The sequence below is a fragment of the Ciconia boyciana genome, chromosome 2 (assembly GCF_034638445.1).
Source record: "Ciconia boyciana chromosome 2, ASM3463844v1, whole genome shotgun sequence".
In the NCBI taxonomy this organism is placed as follows: Eukaryota; Metazoa; Chordata; class Aves; order Ciconiiformes; family Ciconiidae; genus Ciconia; species Ciconia boyciana.
The window spans coordinates 123,087,496-123,107,062 of record NC_132935.1 but is presented as its reverse complement, the minus strand read 5'-3'; the positions used below and the strand labels follow the sequence as shown (position 1 = coordinate 123,107,062).

General features: G+C 39.0%; 1 protein-coding gene across 1 annotated transcript in view; it reads right to left on the bottom strand.

Moving 5' to 3' along the window:
• The window catches only part of OSBPL10 (oxysterol binding protein like 10), a 122,940-nt gene that overhangs the window by 18,319 nt on the left and 85,054 nt on the right, over nucleotides 1-19,567 (bottom strand). The window contains exon 7 of the mRNA XM_072853923.1: nucleotides 4,880-5,026. Within this exon, the coding sequence (XP_072710024.1) occupies nucleotides 4,880-5,026 (147 nt within the window). The remainder of the gene's footprint in view (nucleotides 1-4,879; nucleotides 5,027-19,567) is intronic.

The following is a 19,567-nucleotide window of genomic DNA, read 5'->3' as shown; positions in this document are numbered from 1 at the left end:
TACTCTGTAAGCCTTGAGCACTCTACGTGGTCTCTGTTACCAACCTAATGAGGCCCCAAAAGATGTAGGACCTTACTTTTACACTATGAGTGGCAAACTACTGAGTGTTAAAGACAGCCTATAGTCCCCATGGTGGTGTGATAGCGAGGGGCTGAGGAGATTGGTTTTTAAAAGTGAAATCTAAAATTTTGGAAGGCAAAGTGGAAAGGCAGTAGATTTTCTTACGGTATTTTTAGCTCTTTAAACAGTTCTGTCTTACTTGCAGCATTCTCATTCTGACCAAATATTCATTATCTGATATAATCTTAAAAAAATAAATGCAATTCAGCATTACTGAACCTCAATACAGGATCTCATCTTAATATAAATTGTACACTCAAAGACCAGGTCAGCAAGGGTGATGTTTGCTGACAGCAAAACAGAAAAAACGCATCACTTGTGTCTCAAAATACTAGTAGTGACTATCATGAGTTCACTGCACAGACTTGAAAGAGCAGGGAAACTCATTTGAATAAACAGCACTCTGCACCTCGTTATGTCCAAGTGGCTACCTGTAAAGACAGTGACATTTATTAGCACAAATGGAGGAGAAGGGGAAAAAAAACCACTATGGACCATACTTAAGATGATGCAAATTTTATGGTACAACATTGAGACTGCTGTGGTTTCATCCTGTTGACTTGATCACCTAGCTGTCATATTTACTCTCTCAAGTACTAGTTCTGTGCTTCGCAGCTACATACTTAACACAGCTATGCCAACATAGCCACTAAATGAGATGTTATGAACCACTGGACACTCACTCAGTTTCAAGAATCAATTTAAAATCTGAATAAAGCTTGAACTCCAGCTCAAATGTTCTTGCTTTAAAAGTCCAACTAAAATGGAAACTACAACCTCAATTGTATCAGGAGAGGATCCACGGCAAAACATAGAATAATTGAACTGTTTCCTCAAAAGGAGGCAGAACTACATATAAAAAATATTTGAGTTTTTAATCTTACACAACTCCAGTATTACAAAATATGTCTAGAAAACATTGTCTTTTACTAAATAATCTCATTGCCTGAAAGTTTCAATATGCAACATCACCACACACTAACATAGTTGTGTCCCCGTCCCGTCCCCCCCCAAAAAAACCACACTTTTTTTTTTTTTTTAATTGGCCCTATCTTGATTTCTGCAGAAATAAGCAAAATAGAAAGAAACAAATCTGGAAGCATACAGCATTCTTCTTGCCAGCATTGGACTGTCATGCACTTGTGCTAGTACTCTAGCTTCCAAAGGAATAAGGTTTTCAACTCTTCTGCAGCCAAGCAGAATGCACTGTCCAGAAAAATACACTTAGGACCTGTGTTCTTTATATTGGTTTTAGACTACAACAATTTTTTTTTCCTATTTGCATAAAAAGTGAAAACGGACTAATTTTTTCCTCTGGGAAAAAGCCAGCATGACAACCAAATGGACAAAAGAATCTCTCTAGAATAAATACCAAGTTGCCGAAGTCTGAAGCTAAAAATCTCCTGATTGCATTCTAAAATGTTAGAATAATCTCTGTTCTTATTCTCTCTCAGGCTTCATGCAAAAGGAAACAGTTTAACAGGCATTCTTCCCTCTTCATTGCAGTTCAAAAGAGGATATTGGTTCAAAGCTTGATCATAACCTCCTAGGTTTGAATTCACCTATACTTAACTAGATCTGAATGCAACTGAGAGATGTAAGAGCATGACTTCTTAAGAACACAGATATTTATCCCCCCTACTATTTTACTGTGAGGCAAAACATGGTTGTCAGCAGCACTCCCTACTTTTTTCATAAATCTGACCAAGGAACCCCGTGCTGAGATGTCCTTCTCTTAGAGGTACAATAGCTTTCCACTGTCATCTGTGTCACTGTGGGAATAAAACAGGCTATTTTCATCCTACTTATATTTTAAAATTACAAGGTAAAACTATATTGACAAGCAAAATAAAAGCTTACGACATCATGAATATACCACAATGTTAATTTACAACAGGCTGATATTCTGCAGAATTACTGGCAGTCCTTTTACATAGAATGGCAGCCCTTTATTTTTAGCACATATTAACTGCGTAGGGAAGGTAAGGGAACGCGGGGGAGTCATCACCCATCTGTACAAACTGTTAGCATTAATTTCAATCCATTAGATGCCATTTGCCAACACATTCATCAGGCTGCCAGTGATTTTTGGCACTATTTTTCATTTTTTAAAAGTCCGAAGAACAAACAATTTAGAAACTTATTTTTTCCCAGCAATTCCAATTGTAAATGAGGTTTCAAGTCCTAGCCCAGTCCAAGGCATCAGTTTTGTACTATGTTCTGCTGCTGCAAACTGCTACCCCACCCAAGTCTCTCTAGCAGCTATTCAAGTCTATTTGGCCACCACAGAGCCTAGCCTGTTCTAGCAAATCCCCATGCAGATTTAACAGTTCATTGCAGGTGTTTTCCTTCACAGTAGATTTTTACTGTTTAACTCCTCATTAAAAGGCACGGCAGCATGACACATTTCAAAAGTGAAGCACCTCTGCAACATTAAATGTGGCTATCATCACTGTGGGAAATTCATGTCAGCACAGGCAAGGCCAACAGTAACATAAGAAAGCACTCTGTAGGAAAACGAAAAGGAAAAGATGCCGTTTCCTCTGATAGGGTACATGAAGGTAATTGATTATGCATCCAGAACCAAAAGCCACCAAGGGCTCAGAAGAGCAGTTTGTTCATGTGTGTATCATGTTACAATCCATAGCTCACAAAATGAACCAAATAAACAACCCTAGGGAAGAAGGCACAGGAAAATGGAAACATATAAAACATCCTCTGCTGTTAGCAACTACTGTGCCACAACCACTTCCAGCAGAAGCTGACTACCATCAAGGCTATCTGAATCCGACTTTCAGAGGAATAATAAAAAATGAGAAGAGGTGCAGCCAACAAACCAAGCTTTATCATCACACGTCTGTGGCCCTAAGGGCCTCATGACAGGAAGCAAAGTTAATAAAAAAAGCAGCCAGCTGTCTTGTGATTTATTTTTTTTTTAATCCTCAAAATGGTCAGAGAAGTGATGTGCACATGTGGCATGTCTCATTAATACTCATCATACGTGTATTCATGCATCACACAGACTAGAGACAGATCTAACTCTGCCATATGCCTGTTCCTCTTTTCAGGCTGCAGGTATTATATATACACATTTGTGCATGCCAATATTTTGCCATACTATATATCTGATAATATTCATCACTATCCTCAAAAACTGTTCTCTAAGAACACTACGTAAGAAATGGGTTATCATATATATTTACCCTCCAAGTGTCTACATTTGTCTTATTTACAGGAATTTCTCTTATTTAAATTAACTGTGTGTCTTTGGGGTTTTTGCCTCCTCTGCCGTGGCAAAAAGATGATACTGGAAATCAGGGAAGAAAAATCTTGTTCATTACCAAAGACAAAATGTTTTGAAGACACGAGAACAACAGATAAGGAATCTTAGTCTAGTTTAAACATTATGGACTGAGACAGCCTTAGCAAACCAACATAGGAAAGAGGAAGAGCTATGAAAAATTGAAGAATGTAAGAAAAACAAAACCAAAAATGAACTGTACATAACCCCATACTAAGAAGTGACAGGTATAAATTATTCACAAATGAAATTACGAAACTTTTGTTCTATTTAGAACAAAACATTAATTTCCATGCAGCTATTCAATATCTATACTTAGCAACAGATCACGGGATTGCTCAGTCTTAAAAAAATGTAAGTATCTTTAAATACTGTCAATTATTCCAGAGGAAGCAGAAAAGACTATATTGAGAAAGCCTTATTTTGTAAGAAAGTGAGAGTAAAAATAGACTTTTATTAGTATGTAAGATCAAAAGGAAAGCAGATGAACTCTTCAGAATATCAAAATGCCCATGAGAAGGATCTCCTGCATAGCTACTTCATGCACAAGGGTAATTCTCTGATCATTCCAAACTTGTTTTTATTTGTGGAGGGAGTAAGTCAGAATGAGCTCATCTTATTTGTGGAAGTGGGTTATAGGGGTTTTATTTGCCTTTTTTTTAAGTAGAAAACCTTTGTGGAAGGAAAGGGTATTCCATATCTTTACAAAAATCCACTTGATTATTAAGTCCCATGAGAAGGTTTCACTGGAATGTAGGACTATTTGAAAAGACGCATTCCCTGCTTCCAGAACATCTGCCTCATTTCCAAAACTCTAAGGACTTATGGGAAATTTCTCAGACACCATAACTTCTCTGATCCTATCAGTATGTATAAGCTCATAACAATACTGGTTCCAGGACCAGAAGGAAGCACAGAAGGTTAAACTGGTGAGCTGCTTAGCACAGACAAGAACAGTATACACTGAAGACTCTGATTTCTTTACCACCATGGGTTTTTTGAAGCTGCCAAGTAATTATATGGAATCCAATCCACAAAGCAGTAACTTGAGCACATATCTCCTTCATCCATAAAACTGATATTATGGTTCCTCAAACACTCAGTGCACCCTGACTTAACATACACGTGGGATACATAGACAACATATGGTTGCTTTGAAAGACTTATAAAAAAAATAAGGAAGAGTTTTGGAGATTTTTTTCTTCTTCTTTTCTTTCCCTTCCCCCGACCCTGTTCCCCCATCCCTAAAATATCTGATGTGGTCACTTCATGTGAAAGCCTGCCTAGCAGAAGACAGCACTGCATAGCTCTCTGGAACCACACCTTTATGAAGAGGCAAACTTCATTGTCCATGGGGGCAAAACATGCTCACAGGAATCACACGCGTGTGCACACACACAGAAGGATGAGAAGAAGAAAAAAGAATGAACAATTATAAAAGAGATACAGTGTCCGTACCCTGGTAAGGTCCATGCCAAGTTTGAGCTGAGAGATGAGATGGAGAATTACACTACGCTGATCATCCATGACTCCTAAATCCTCCTCTTCGTTATCTTCAGTATCTGTCATTTCATCTTCAACTAGGATCAATTCAGAAGCTGAATGCTGAAATGAAAAGAAACATCACCATCTGGACAAAAAGATACAGTACAGTTTTTTCCACTATATGTTTAAAAATGGAGCTGTCTCAACTGAACCAAAGACAGCCTCTGTTAAAACCAAGGAAAGATACAAATTTAAAATAAAAAAACCCAGTGATGGGTTCATAGAACATTTTGATCCTACCCTCAGAACAAGAGCGTTAAGTATCAGATGCTAATTTACACATTATCTTCTCACATTTATATTGCAGTGATGCCAGACGAAAATCACAGCATATTAAAGTAACAGATCTTCTATTTATTAAATAGTACACAGTTGAAAATGAGTTTTCAAGAGTTTGTTTCATAAATCTCTCCAGCAAATATTCATACTTCATACCTAGATGCTGCATGACCTGATTTCACACTATTTTTTTCTCCTTTCCTCTATCCAACTTATATATCTAAGAAAGTCAAGACTATTAACTGAAAGGAGACAAAAAGACAACTATAATTAAAGTACACACCTTTCAAAAAAAGCCAAAAACATTAGATTTTGGGGGGTAAGACAATGCCATAAGTCTTTATGACATTTGCAACATTAAGCTGCTTCACAGCACAGTAATGCCAACACTGCCCATTTTCCAGACATACTAGCTGAAGATCAAGAGACAGACATCATGCCAGCTCCTTTCAAGAGGAACTTTACAGCAGGAAGGGATAATGATTTGTGATACTGTATTTCCTCTCAAGGTTTACAATATATTACTAACAATAATCCAAACAGGTGGTAGTTCTTTTGTTCAGTCCATTGAAACCACTCTGCAAGCCTTCTGGATATATATTCAGGTAAGTTTTTTGTCCTTTAAAAAAAAAGTTGGGTTATATAGCTGAAAAAAAAAAATTTACAGCACAGCATTTCATTACTCCCCAAGGTTTCCATGCTGTAAATAAGACAACACTACCCGCAAAAGTTAGCATTCCTTCATGCTAAATAACATTTTTGCAGAAACAGCTACTTCATTACATAAAATGAGAAATTTTTCATCTCACTGTGAAAGTCTTTGCAACTGAAAAGTTTAATTAAAACCAGCTGATATTCAGAATTAGGTTTCAAAGAAATATTTCTGAATGATCACATTAGAGACCGCTCAGGTGAACAGCAGCTTGTGTAAGGAGAGTGTCTCTGAAATTTAGTTACTACAGATGTTTCCAAGATTTGAACAAAGTGTTTTCTCTTTCTCTTTTTCCTTTTTTCTTTTTTTTAAAAAAAATTAAATAAATGTTTAGGTAACTATTCCCAAAATAATAGCTATTTGGTGAAATCCAAGGACATTTGAAAGACACTTTACAATTACTTTATTTAGAAAGTAGAATATGTAGATTACATAAAACAGAATCTCGTGAGCTGTAACCTCAACAGCTCGGAGCTTTTCAAAAGGACAAAATCACACTTTCTTCTTCCCACTCCCTCAGAAAATAAAAGGATAGAACAATAAGCCCTTTCCTTCCAAAATGCACAGCATTATTATCCAACTGACACCTTACTGACAAGTTCAATTAACATAAAACCTGACAACCTCATACAAAATTATCATTTGGGGAGACATAAAACACCGAAGCCTGGCTCAGTTGTACAGGCTACGATGCATTTGGAGGTAGCATGGAAAAAGCAGTATTAGAACTTACAGTAGATGCTTCCACAGGAGGTTTCCCTTTGATCCAGCTTGACCTCATTGAGAGCACTGAGCTACCGAATAAGCACTGCTGCTTCTGTTACTGCCATGAACCAAGCTCGCAGCAAACAAGCTCCAGCAGGAATTAATAGCGCTAGAAAAAAAGCAAGGGAACCTCCCCTCCTCACTCCCACCCCCTCTTTTTTTTTTTTTTCTTTTTGGCTATCCGACAAGTTGGAGAGCGTGTGCCGGATGTCAATCTGCTCCTTGCGTTTCTAGTCACATGGCATTGACATCAGCAAGTTTAACTACACACAGCCCCAACTAGGAAAGGGTGCTGCTGTTTCCCAAAGGATATCCTGGTGGGCTGTTCTCCAGGTGGGGGGGCATGAGTGTGCACAAGTGTGAGAGAGAGAAAGAGAACATGCTAGCAGGTAACAAGCTTTCAAGTGAACATGTAACAGCTGCATAACCTTTAGTTGTTAACAGCATCAGAAAATAAACAAATTACACATCGACAAGTTCACAGACTAAACCATATATAAAGAATTTTCTTTTTTCTCCTGAAGATTGCACATTCAGCCAGGGACAGAAATCCTTATTTCTTTTGTGCTAAAATAGGTATTAGGTCTTCCATGCCTTTCAAAGTGTTACTAACCACACAGCAACTGCCTCTCATTGCTACTCTATAAAACATGCACGGTGAGGGCAAGCAACCCCATAAACAGTTTAGGTGCTCAGGAAAGTAGTATTTGCATTTATTTAAATGAAAGACTTTCTGCTCCTCAGGGAGGATAACTACAATGTAACATTCGGATCAAGCATGTTTAATGACCATTCTGCAATAAGGACTATAATTTTAATTATCTTAACTATCCCCTATTTTAAGAACATGTGCAAGGGCACCAAAAATCCCACAACTCCACTATTATTTATCAACATACTAGTGACCTTCAGTGCATGTAGAATGACATCAGCTGTCTGCATCTCTTCTCACTTTCCAAGAAAATAAGAACTTAAGTAGCAGTTTACATTTTATGTCACAGAAACTGAACAGCGGTCATCTTCAGTAAGCAATATCCTTTCCTTACTTTCCCCTCTTCTCATTAGCTGTTACAGGTAATTACTGAATTACTTTTTAAGAGCACAGAAAATAAGACATTCCTTTTTTAAGTCATGTATATTTTCTTTAAAAAAACAACCACCTAAGCACAACATAGGGAGTGTGGACACAGAGCCACAAAATACAAAGCTACTGTATCTTTAAAGGGTCATAAAAGTCCGATCAGGTTTTTAATTCTTTTTCTTTCCACAGAAATAGTATGCAGTTTAGCAGTAACCGATGCGTAAGCATGCAGTAGCATGCAAAAGATTATGTTGAGTGATTATCCTTTAATGGCAGCTTTTCTGAATTATCAGACACATTTTCCCCCCCCCTCCCCCATAAAATAAAATTGCAAAGCTGATCTAGGAAAGCAGTGATTTGCTCCATTCCTGTCTGGTCAGAGCATAATGTAAAAGCTGTTGAGTTGTGCGCAGCTCAGCCTGGCAACGAACAGCACAGCTAGGCTTGGGTGCTAACCCTGAGAACCAGTTACAAACAAGCACCAAAAAGGGGCTTATATTTAAAATCATTTTAATAAAAATGAGTTTCCAACACTGGGCTGAAGCACCAGGATTTTTTCAGAAAAATCTGAATGGAAAACAACAGATCATTTCTAGAAATCCCATGAAGGGATTCACTTCAAAGTTTAAAGGCCGAAGACATGAAAACACACGCTGGCAGAGATCTATTTTAAACAGGTCACTTCATTAGAACTGGGATCGATTAATTTAGAGAGATCATCTGCTAGGATACAAACCAGATATTCTAGTCAGCAGTCTTCATCAGAAAACATGCTGATTCTTTTTTAACAGATGAAACCTGTAAGGGAAAAAAATTGTTTCTGAAGGAAACATTCTGCATTTTAAAAAAATGTCTTCAGGAAAAGGGCACTTTGACAAGCCTGGGATAAAATCAGAGTTAAAAGCCACGTTTCTGTCAAAGGGCAAACCTGCCTCTGTCCTTCCAAAGCCTCTTCCACAAGTTAATTTTTCAAATTAACTGCTGTGCTGGAAATTAATTTTTAGATAATTAGTTCAGTTATAAGGCTCAGAGCTTGGTTTTCCAACATATTTCAAACTGTATCATGCAAGAGTACTGTCAAGCATGACATGGATCTCATCTTGTTTATTTGGGGGGGGGGGGGGGGGAGAAAGGAATATACAGAATCACAGTATCATTTAGGCTGGAATGGACCTCTTGAGGTCATCTTGTCCCACATCCGGCTCAAGCAGGGACACCTAAAACGAGTTGCCAAGGATGATGGCCAGCTCGGCTTTGAGTGTCTCCAAGGATGCAGGCTCCACCACCTCTCTGGGCAACCTGTGCAGTGTGCGACTATCTTCACAGCAAAAAAGCATTTTCTGATGTTCAGATTGAGTTTCATGTGCCCATTGCCTCTTGTCCTGTCACTGGGCACTATTGAGAAGACTCCATCTCCCTGTTCTTCACTCCCTCCCATCAGGTATTTATATACATCGATAAGATCCCCTCGAGCCTTCTCTTCTCCAGGCTGAACAGTCCCAGCTCACTCAGCTTCTCCTCACGTCAAGGATGCTCCAGAACCTTCATCATCTTTGTGGACCTGTGCTGGACTCACTCCAGTAAGTCCATGTCTCTCTTGCACTGGGGAGCCAAGAACTGCACACACCACTACAGATGTGGTCTCACCTGTGTCAAGTAGAGGGGAAGGATCACCTCCCTCCACCTGCTGGCAACACTCTTCCTCATGCAGCCCAGGATGCTGTTGGCCTTCTTTGCTACAAGAGTGCATTGCCGGCTCATGCTCAGCTTGCTGTCCACCAAGATCCCAAGGTCTTCTCTGCAGAACTACTTTCCAGCCAGTTGGCCTCCAGCCTGTACTGGTGCAGGGGCTTACCCTCAGATATCCCCAGACGCAGCACTTTGCATTTCCCTGTGCTGAACTTGATGAGATCCCTCTCTGTCCAGCCCATCAAGGTCCCTCTCAATGACAGCACAACCCTCTGGTTCATCAGCCACTCCTCCCAGGTTTTTATCATCAACAAACTTGTTGAGGGTGCACTCTGCCCCATTGTCCAGGTCACTAATGAAGATGTTGAACAGTACCGGCCCCAGTATTGACCCCTGGGGTACGCCACTAGCAAACGGCCTCCAACCAGACCTTGTACCACTGATCACGTTCCACTGGGCTTGGCCATTCAGACAGTTTTTAATCCACATCACTGTCCACTTATCTAATCCATACTCTGTCAGCTTGTCTATGAGGACGTTACAGAAGACAGGGTCAAAAACCTTACCAAGGTCAAAGCAAACAACATCCACTGCTCTCCCCACATGCACCAAGCTAGTCACTTCATCGTAGAGGGCTATCATGTTGGTTAAGCACAATTTCCCCTTTGTAAATCCATGCTGACTACTCCTGATCATCATCTTGTTCTTCCTGTGTTTGGAAATGCTTTCCAGGGTTAATTGCTCCACTACTTTCCCAGGGATTGAGGAGAGGCTGACCAACCTGCAGCTCCCCAGATGTTACTAGAACATCCCCAGATGTTCTTTCTTGGCCTTCTTGAAGATAGGAGTGACATTTGCTTTCTTCCAGTCTTCATTAAACTCTCACAAACACCATAACCCTTTAAAGACAATAGATGGTGGCCTTGCAATGACATTGGCCAACACCCTCCATGCTCATAGGTGCATCCCATCAGGCCCCATGGAGTTAAGTATGTGCAGCTTAAGTGCTGCCTAACCTGTTCCTCTTCCACCAAGCGTAACTCTTTGTCCAGACTTTCCCTCTGAGCTCAGAGGCCCGGGATTCCTGAAGGCTGATGTCACCAGTAAAGACTGAGGCAGAGAAGGCATTGCATAACTCAGCCTTTTCTCCATCACAGTAATAAGCAGAGACCATATGTATCCTGACAGGGACACACTCAGGACTTGTATAGGACTCATAAGGCAATTCTTCATATAATTACACCAAAATATTCTAAGAATTTTCATTAAGGCATGAAAAAGTTTTTATGTAGTACAAAAAGGACTGTAGTCAGGAGCAAGAGGATGAATCTTAGGAACTTAAAACATCAGATAAAAAGACATAATTTAATAATATTCCAAGGGAAGTAGTCCTTAAGTCTTTCTACATTCAAAAAAATTGCAAAAGATACTAAAAAAATAACACTGTATGAAACATTTCTGCATTGAGAGAAAGATGGAATAAATTACTTGCAGGGCTTGTTCAGAAGCAACATGAAACAGAATTAGCATTTTCAGATTAGGTAAGGATTACCATATTTTCTGTAGAGTCATCTAATTACAATTAGTTCTAACAGTGCACATAAAAGTCAAAGGCCTCATTTTGGTTTTCAGATTCCCTTCATTAATGATACAGGTTTGCAAGCATCATTTACACTTGCACTTGTGTAACTTGAGAGCTTGCAAACAGGTTTTCTGTGGGTGTAAGATTAAATATAACTCTGTAAGGTCAGAGAGCTTTAGCACATTTACACTAATGTGACAAATTGGTCCCGTAAGATTCTCACCAGTCTCAATACCAAAGTTAGAACTCTCTTTGTAAAAGCAGATACAGTAAAAATACGGCAAAAGTAGTAATATATAATGAGCCGTTAGGTTCTTGCAGAGCTCGTCACTGTATCAGAATTGACAAAACTGCACTAGCTTGCATGCATCACTTGTCTTCTTCCAGTATGGACACCTTCAAAATATTTAATTGCATTTACTGCCAGCTGCGGCATGCACCTGATAGAAAAAACACACAAGCTTACTGCACCCATCCCTCATTAGCAGTGATTTGAATCTCAAATGTAGCCTGTCCAGTAAGTTCTACTTATTAAACTATTTTATATACAGACTAGCATATTAGCATGCTGTTCTGAGGGTTGACCCTGGCTGGATGCCAGGTGCCCACCAAAGCCGCTCTATCACTCCCCTCCTCAACTGGACAGGGGAGAGAAAAACATAATGAAAGGCTCATGGGTCGAGATAAAGACAGGGAGAGATCACTCACCAATTACTGTCATGGGCAAAACAGACTCGACCTAGGGAAATTTAGTTTAATTTATTACCAATCAAATCAGATTAGGATAATGAGAAATAAAACCAAATCTTCAAAACACCTTCCCCTCACCCCTCCCTTCTTTCCGGGATCAACTTCACTCCCGATTTCTCTACCCCCTCCCCCCAAGTGGCGCAGGGGCACGGGGAATGGGGGTTGGGGTCAGTTCATCACACATTGTCTCTGCCGCTCCTTCCTTCTCACAGGGAGGACTCCTCACACTCTTCCCCTGATCCAGCGTGGGATCCCTCCCATGGGTCCTGCCAGGAGCCTGCTCCAGTGCAGGCTTCCCATGGAGTCCCAGCCTCCTTTGGGTGCATCCACCTGCTCCGGCATGGGGTCCTCCACGGGCTGCAGGTGAGTATCCGCTCCACCGTGGACCTCCACGGGCTGCAGGGGGACAGCCTGCCTCACCATGGTCTTCACCACAGGCTGCAGGGGAATCCCTGCTCCGGTGCCTGGAGCACCTCCTCCCTCTCCTTCTTCACTGACCTCGGTGTCTGCAGAGTTGTTTCTCTCACATATTCTCACTTGTCTCTCCAGCTGCAGTTGCCCAGTTGCGCAGCAACTTTTTCCCCTTCTTAAATATTTTATCACAGAGGCGCTACCACCATCACTGATGGGCTCAGCCTTGGCCAGCAGCACGTCCATCCTGGAGCCAGCTGGCATTGGCTCTATCAGACATGGGGGAAGCTTCTAGCAGCTTCTCACAGAAGCCTCCCATGTAGCCCCCCCCCACCAAAACCTTGCCAAGCAAACCCAATACAGCTGTGAAAGGAGGAGTAATTCCCATGTAGAAAACTGAAATGAACAGAAATGAAATAGAAAATTTCAATTTACTTCAACCTAAATCTTGAAACAAAACAAACAAAAACTCAAACACATTTACTTCAAACCCACTGTAAAGACTGAAATCATCATCACCATCCATGCACTTCTCTAAGTTCCAAATGCATTATCATTTACAGATTAGCAACTTTAAGCTTAACTATAAGGTAGCAACACTTTTTTTTTTTAATATATCCAACAAGCTCCTGTATCTCTTTATACAAGCTTTTCTACTCTTCAAGAACAGTTCCAATAAAACAAAATAGAAAATACTCTTCTCAACATTTACCACCACACCATTACACAATGTAAGCAGAGGAAGGAAAAAAAGAGGGTTGGAAAAGCAGTGATAGAGTGAACTCAGGTCATTGCTTGAGCCCTGGCCTCCATCTTACTGTAGTCTTATTTATGCTTTGCTCCCGGTAGCCCTGTGACTGATTATTGCAAAGAAAGAATAAATCAAAGATAAAACCTCAAACACACAGACATCCCATACACCCATTGTAATGTGGGCACCTGGATAACAAAGTTCCAGTGACTTTCAAAGAGATTTAAGGCTCCCCAGTGTTCAAGGTTTGATTCTTTTTTTTAAAAGAGACTTAACAAGCTCAGAACCAAAGCAGAGCTTAATTGGAGAATTGGAAAAGCAAAACTTACTACAGCCCGTACATCTCAATTTCGTCCTGAAAAAGGTCTCTTAAAGGTAGCAAAATAGGTGGCTCAGCTCAGCTCAGCTGATTTTCTTCATTTACTCTGAATATTCCATAGGAGCTGTCTCCTTTACTGCCTTTGTCAATAGCTTTTGCTTTAACTGCTGGGAAAATTTTTGCCATAGTATTAATATGCGAAAAGTCTACCACCTCAAGGGGGAACCCACACACCCCCAAACCCCAAAACACACAAACCCAGTCACAGTTTTCCTAGATTTCAATCATTATAGCTTAGATATAGCAATCATGAACCAAAATTAAAGTTAAGATAACTTTTAAAATATCAAAGCAAGCAACAGAGGATGACAATGAAATGAGAAGGATTTTACAATTAAAAAGTGAGCACACTATAACTTATACACAACAACGCTATGGCAAGCAAAAATATCACTTTCTTTTTGCTTTGCTACTGTCATCTACATACAGATCCAACTGGCAAGACAGTTAGTTTCTCCTTCACACAACTGGATGAAGGAAAAACGACATAATAGGCAGATTTTCGACTTACCTTAAACTATGTATAACAAGAAAAATAATCCAGGCATATCTATCTGGATAAATAAGTAACTGCTGCATCTGAGTTTGGGGTGTGAGAGAGTGGGGTCAAAGCTTATATGTAATCCTGGATACATCATTCATCACTGATAGGTCAAACCATAGAATATTTGGTGGAAAAAGCTTGCATCAGGAAAGAATGTCTACAAAGTGTCCAGAAATTAATTTCTTACCAAATTTGTTATTTGTGTTTGGTAATTCATGTCTCCAGAGAAAATAAAATTCTTCAAACTAGGAATATCAACAATTAAAACATCTCTTTTTTTTGGTGTAGGGATCATTTATATACATTTTGTGGTTTGTTGTTTGGGTTTTTTTAATTGAATATGCTAAACACACTGGATGTTCAGAAAAATCTCTCCAGCTAGGGACAAGTGCAAGGATCAAAATATGGCAATGTGAGCAATCTGTCTATTGCACAAGATTAATTGGATACAACACATAATAGCAGAGTCATCTACTGAACCAAGTAATACCTAGCTCCTTCCTTCACGGTGAAGCAAGCAAGCAAAGTAGAAATGCATCGTGATACTAATACTTCGTAAATATAGACAGGCTGACACATACATGATGCAAGCAAAGAAAATAATCACGAAACCTGTATCTTAGGTGACAAATAGGCCTGCAATCTTTTTCCTTCCCAACATAACCAATCTGCCAGGCATCTGAAGGCAAGCACTTTATCCAGATAGTCACTATTTTGAGAGCTTTACTAATGCTTTTTTGTTAAAGTTTTGCAGTAGTATCTCTGGGAACAGAAGTCTTTTCATCCTTAAAGAACAAGCTCAGAAAACTTCCTTTTCCTGCACTGCAGATGTGTTTAACTCTGACCTGTGACCATATTTAGGGGTAAACATAACAATATAGTAGTGATGAGGAGCAGATAACATAAGAGATTTAAGAAGACAAAGGGTTGGTTTGTTGTTTAAAGAATAGGAAAAAATGCATGTAACATGAAACAAAGGGCATCTATGTTTACATTGCAGTATAGTCTGTGTAAGCCTTCAGAAAAAGTATTAGAAACTAACCATGAAAGTAATTATGTTTAAGGATAAAGAATCAATCAGTGACTTAACATCCTTTTAAACAGAGATCCTCATTTGGGTTACCTACAGCATTGTAATCCTGTTATGCACTAAATAATGTTTGTTGGACAACTTTTTCCCTACATGTTCGTATCTTCTTCATAAGACAATTCCTTTTGCAAATTGTGATTTTCATAAACCTAAGGTAGTCAGTACTGAAAAGCAGCTGAAAAGCAGCTAATTCCCAAGCACAGACTCCACAGGAAAAGATTAAGTATCAGCACCAGTCCACACATCTTGTGAGCATCTTTCATGAAATGAGGGCTACTGAAGTACAGCACTGTTTAATCTGAATCCTAAAACACAAGACGACTTTGCAGTATTGCATAAATTCAGTAAGAAATGGGAATAAATATTTTTCATCACTGGTATCATCAGAAAGGAACAGCAACATGAGACTACAAAAAAATGCGCAAAGAGAAAAGCCCCACGGACTTGTCCTAAATCGAAGCAAAAACCTTGAAGGCTAGCATAAATCATAACAGTAAATTTTATGCTAAACTAAAACCACAAGAAATACAGTATCACATCATAAACAATTTTAACAAAACCTATTCCTAATGCAATACAGATACTAGAGAAGAACAATTTCCTGAAAGATACTCAGTTTTGTTTTGAGAATCAAATTTTTCAGAAGCAAGAGGGCTATAAATACAGCATCTGACACTATCCGAAAGAAGTTACTCAGAACTTACAAGCTTACAAACTACACAGTGCAGCAGGACAGATTCCCAGCACTGGCCAGGCAGGACTTCAGAGATCATGAGGGGTCTGAAAGTCACATGCTCATAACTTTTGGGGAGCTAAAGACAAAAGACTGCACTGAACCACCGGTTGGTGAGGGAGACTAACATAGAGGTAAGTATGGCAGAAAGCTATACTATCTAGACATCCCCCTGTATTAAAAGGGATCCTCTCTAGAATGACATCCTTCGGGAGAAAGCTGAAGAACTAGGAGCACCTTGCCTTATACTTCCCCAAAAAAAGGAAAGACAAACACTTTTTGGTAAGGGACCCAGCAGGCAACTTTAGTCACCCACCAGGCAGTACGGCACACTGATAAGGAAAAGCATCATACTCAAACGAACCTTTGCTCCCATTGATAAAATCCCTAGAGAAACCACAGCAGTTTGTGCAGAGGTTGTGGGACTTCCACTGTTGGAGGTGTTCAAGACTTGACTGGACATGACCCTGAGCAAGCTGACCTGATTACCTCTGCTTTGAGCAGAGTGTTGAGTTGCAGGACCTCCGCAGGTCCCTTCCAACCTGGAGTACTCTGTGATTCCATAATGATTCTGCTTGCAAAACCCAGTAACTGAAAAGTTAGGAAGTAACAGAACTGAAGTCGTTCAGCCAGCTGTAACTTTCTTCTCTTTTAGGTTGCTTTGTATGCTAGCTAAGCAAATTTATGGCAGAAAAATGCTACCACGCTAGTCAATAATATACCATTCACATACACAAAGAGGGCACAAAATGATGGACAACTACAAATTTAACCTTTACAATCATCTGGTCTTGCAATACTAATCTATATGTAAATCCGGTTCTTGCAGTGCTATTTCTTATATGCAATATCATATCCCAGCATATTTATAAGAGGAGAGAAATGGTAAAGACATGTTAATACAAGCAGTATCAACAATCTTTCCTCAAGGCAACACACTTATTAAACCATCCTGACTCTTCCTGGAATTTCTTGTCCCATCCACTATACACATTCTCATTGCTGACACACACACACAAAATAAAATAAAATTAAATTAAAAAAAAAGACAGACTCACATCTTTCAAAAGAAAAATAAATCATTATAAATCATACCAGGAGACCTTTCAATATATATGTGAAACAAATTGAGCCTAGAAGATTGTCATATTTTATACAGCTAACTTCTTGAGGCCGGTGGAACTCTCTACTTGAAAAGCTTTAAGATTTGTTCTCAGCCTCATGAATCACTTGGTCCATCTCAGACTGTGCAGACAACTGTGCAGTCTCTCTACAGTATAATGTAGAAGAGTCCCACCTCTTTCATGTTCTCCTTCCAACTCCTCCTCTGAGACAAAGTTTTATCATTAAATACTTTCATCCCAGCTGTTTCCATATTCAGGGCTTTTCAAATAAAGAATTACTAGAATTCATCACCACAAGCAGAAAACCCTATTTTTTTCTGACAGCACAAAGCAAATCAATTGGCACACAACAAATCAATTAGCGCACAATCCTGGAATAAAATTAACATTGGCTTCAGAGTTCATTTTGCAGAGGGCACAGGTTTTATAATGAACAGAGTAAGCAATTGATCCATTTTAACTCAATTTTTAAGCCTTACTGCAAGGGAACCTGAGTTCTTTATATTCCAATGATTAGTTTTCACTGAATTTCACTAGTAATTGCAGAATGTCACATGAATCAGAGCCTCATGTTTATTCAAATTAGATGCAAATTTTGTATTAAAACTTCATATTTTTAAGTAGACTATTACTCTCAAATATATTATATAGATAGCAGCTGGAATACATGCATTTTGGAGGTAGAAGTGACTCAACAAAATGCAATGGCTTTGGCTGGAGTTAAATTTTTATTAATTATTTGCATAAACAGTTTTACTAGAGATTGTTTGCTGACACAGTAACTATTCCAGAAAGCTAGCAAAAAAATAAAATCAAAATTAGCTAGATGATCTTAGTAATTGTCAGTGTTCTTGTAGCAGGTTTAGGGTCATTTAATTCTACTTTTAGTGTAATGGTACATTTAATCCTTAAGTATACCTTCCCTTGATTATCCTTAAATATACCTTCAATTGATTATCTCAGATTTCATTTTTTAGATGGTCTGCTAGTGAATGGATTAACTGGTACCATCTTTGCCTAGAGATTAATTTATCTATCCAGGTCATTACAGGCCATTTACTGTGCTCTTTGGCCCAAAAAGTACTTAATCATGCAGAAGGCAAAAAGCAGAGCACATTCAGAAATTCTGTAATGTCTGTACTAAACAGTGAAAAAGAACTCTCTGTAATACTGCAACTGTTACCTTCCCACCCTGATCTGTTCTCTTTCCATTACTGCACTTGTGGCTAGCACTGCATGTTCATGGCTAAGCTGATCTCCCAACATCAATTACACAGATTTATGTCAAGTACAAAAAGGAACTAGGAAACACTAGGAACAATTTACACTAGGAAACAATCCACAGTCTGGGCAAGTCTGCTGAGACACAGATACATAAAGAAAAGGTAATATTGAATTAGAAATAATTTCTTGTATCTAGCTTAGTTTCTAAATTGCAGGAGCACTTGTAAAATTATTTCTTAGCATCTCTAATGCATTCTGTAATAGCTCTAAAGACTATTACACCCTCTGTAAAGGATTAAGTATCATCATATTAGGGTGTATACTAACCTACAGATAGAAAACAACTTCAGCTTGAAAGCAACAATCAACTGAAGAGATTGGACAAAACCACATCTTTTAAAATTAAGAACTAAACAATTCAGTACCTCCTCTAAATAGCACAGTTCCTTCTTACAGTTGAAAACATCAAGGTTCAGATCATCTCAGGGAACAAAATATCTTTAATAACCTGGACTTGACTGCCCTTGCAATCACTATCACAATTAAAACCTGGTTTAGCAGTTAGATAATCAGAGCTAAAGCCTCAATCCTACAGAGCTAAAACTTCAATCCTATTAAAAAGACACTTCAATATGGAGCATGTGTACTGTTTCTCATGCGCACAAGCAGGGGAAAGTTAGGGACAGGAAAGCAGAGAGACTGCATAGATACCAGATCCACAGGATGGAAAAAATCAGCTGGCATGGCATTTTATGGCATAAAAATCACATGAAGAGAGCTAAATCGCAGATGTTGCTACAGCATGATTTTTGTAATAATTCTTAACTAAACTGTTAGATGAAAATAAAATTATTCCTTCCCTCTTGGGTCCCATGTAAGAACAGGCTGTTTCCCATTTGTATTTGGCTGCAAGGGGAAGCATTTGGCCTGCAGTTACATTTTGTCTGCTCAGAAGGGGAATTCTGACACCCAAAATGACAATTGGTTGAACTGGAACAGTAGCTCACACATGGAAGTGATTCACACCTTTATTCTACTTAGGCACCAAGTCTATTACAACTGAATTTACTATGAGACTCAATATTTTAAAGCTAATAAATTTCAGTATTTCTTGAAAGGAATTTCAAAATTATAAACCCTTAAATGAAGGAAGCAAGGGTCCCCTTTACTGCAGACTGGACACAGACCAAGTTCATGTCACAGCTCTGAAAAGCGTACTCTGGCCTATTCCGTATCAGATTTGTCCTGTTCTCCTTTAAGGGAAAAACCCTAAATAATACCTTGAAATTATAACATAGCTTACGCCAAAAAGTCCAAATTGGTTCACTAGAGGATGCACAAAAGTATTTTACATCAACTCACATCAGACAGAGAATAGTTCTGTTCAGCTCAGCCCTCATCCCTGCTTCCACCTGATATTTCAGGTGGACAGACCAAAAAAATCCAAAAAAGGAAACTAACTAAAACTTGGAGGCTTACAAAAAAAA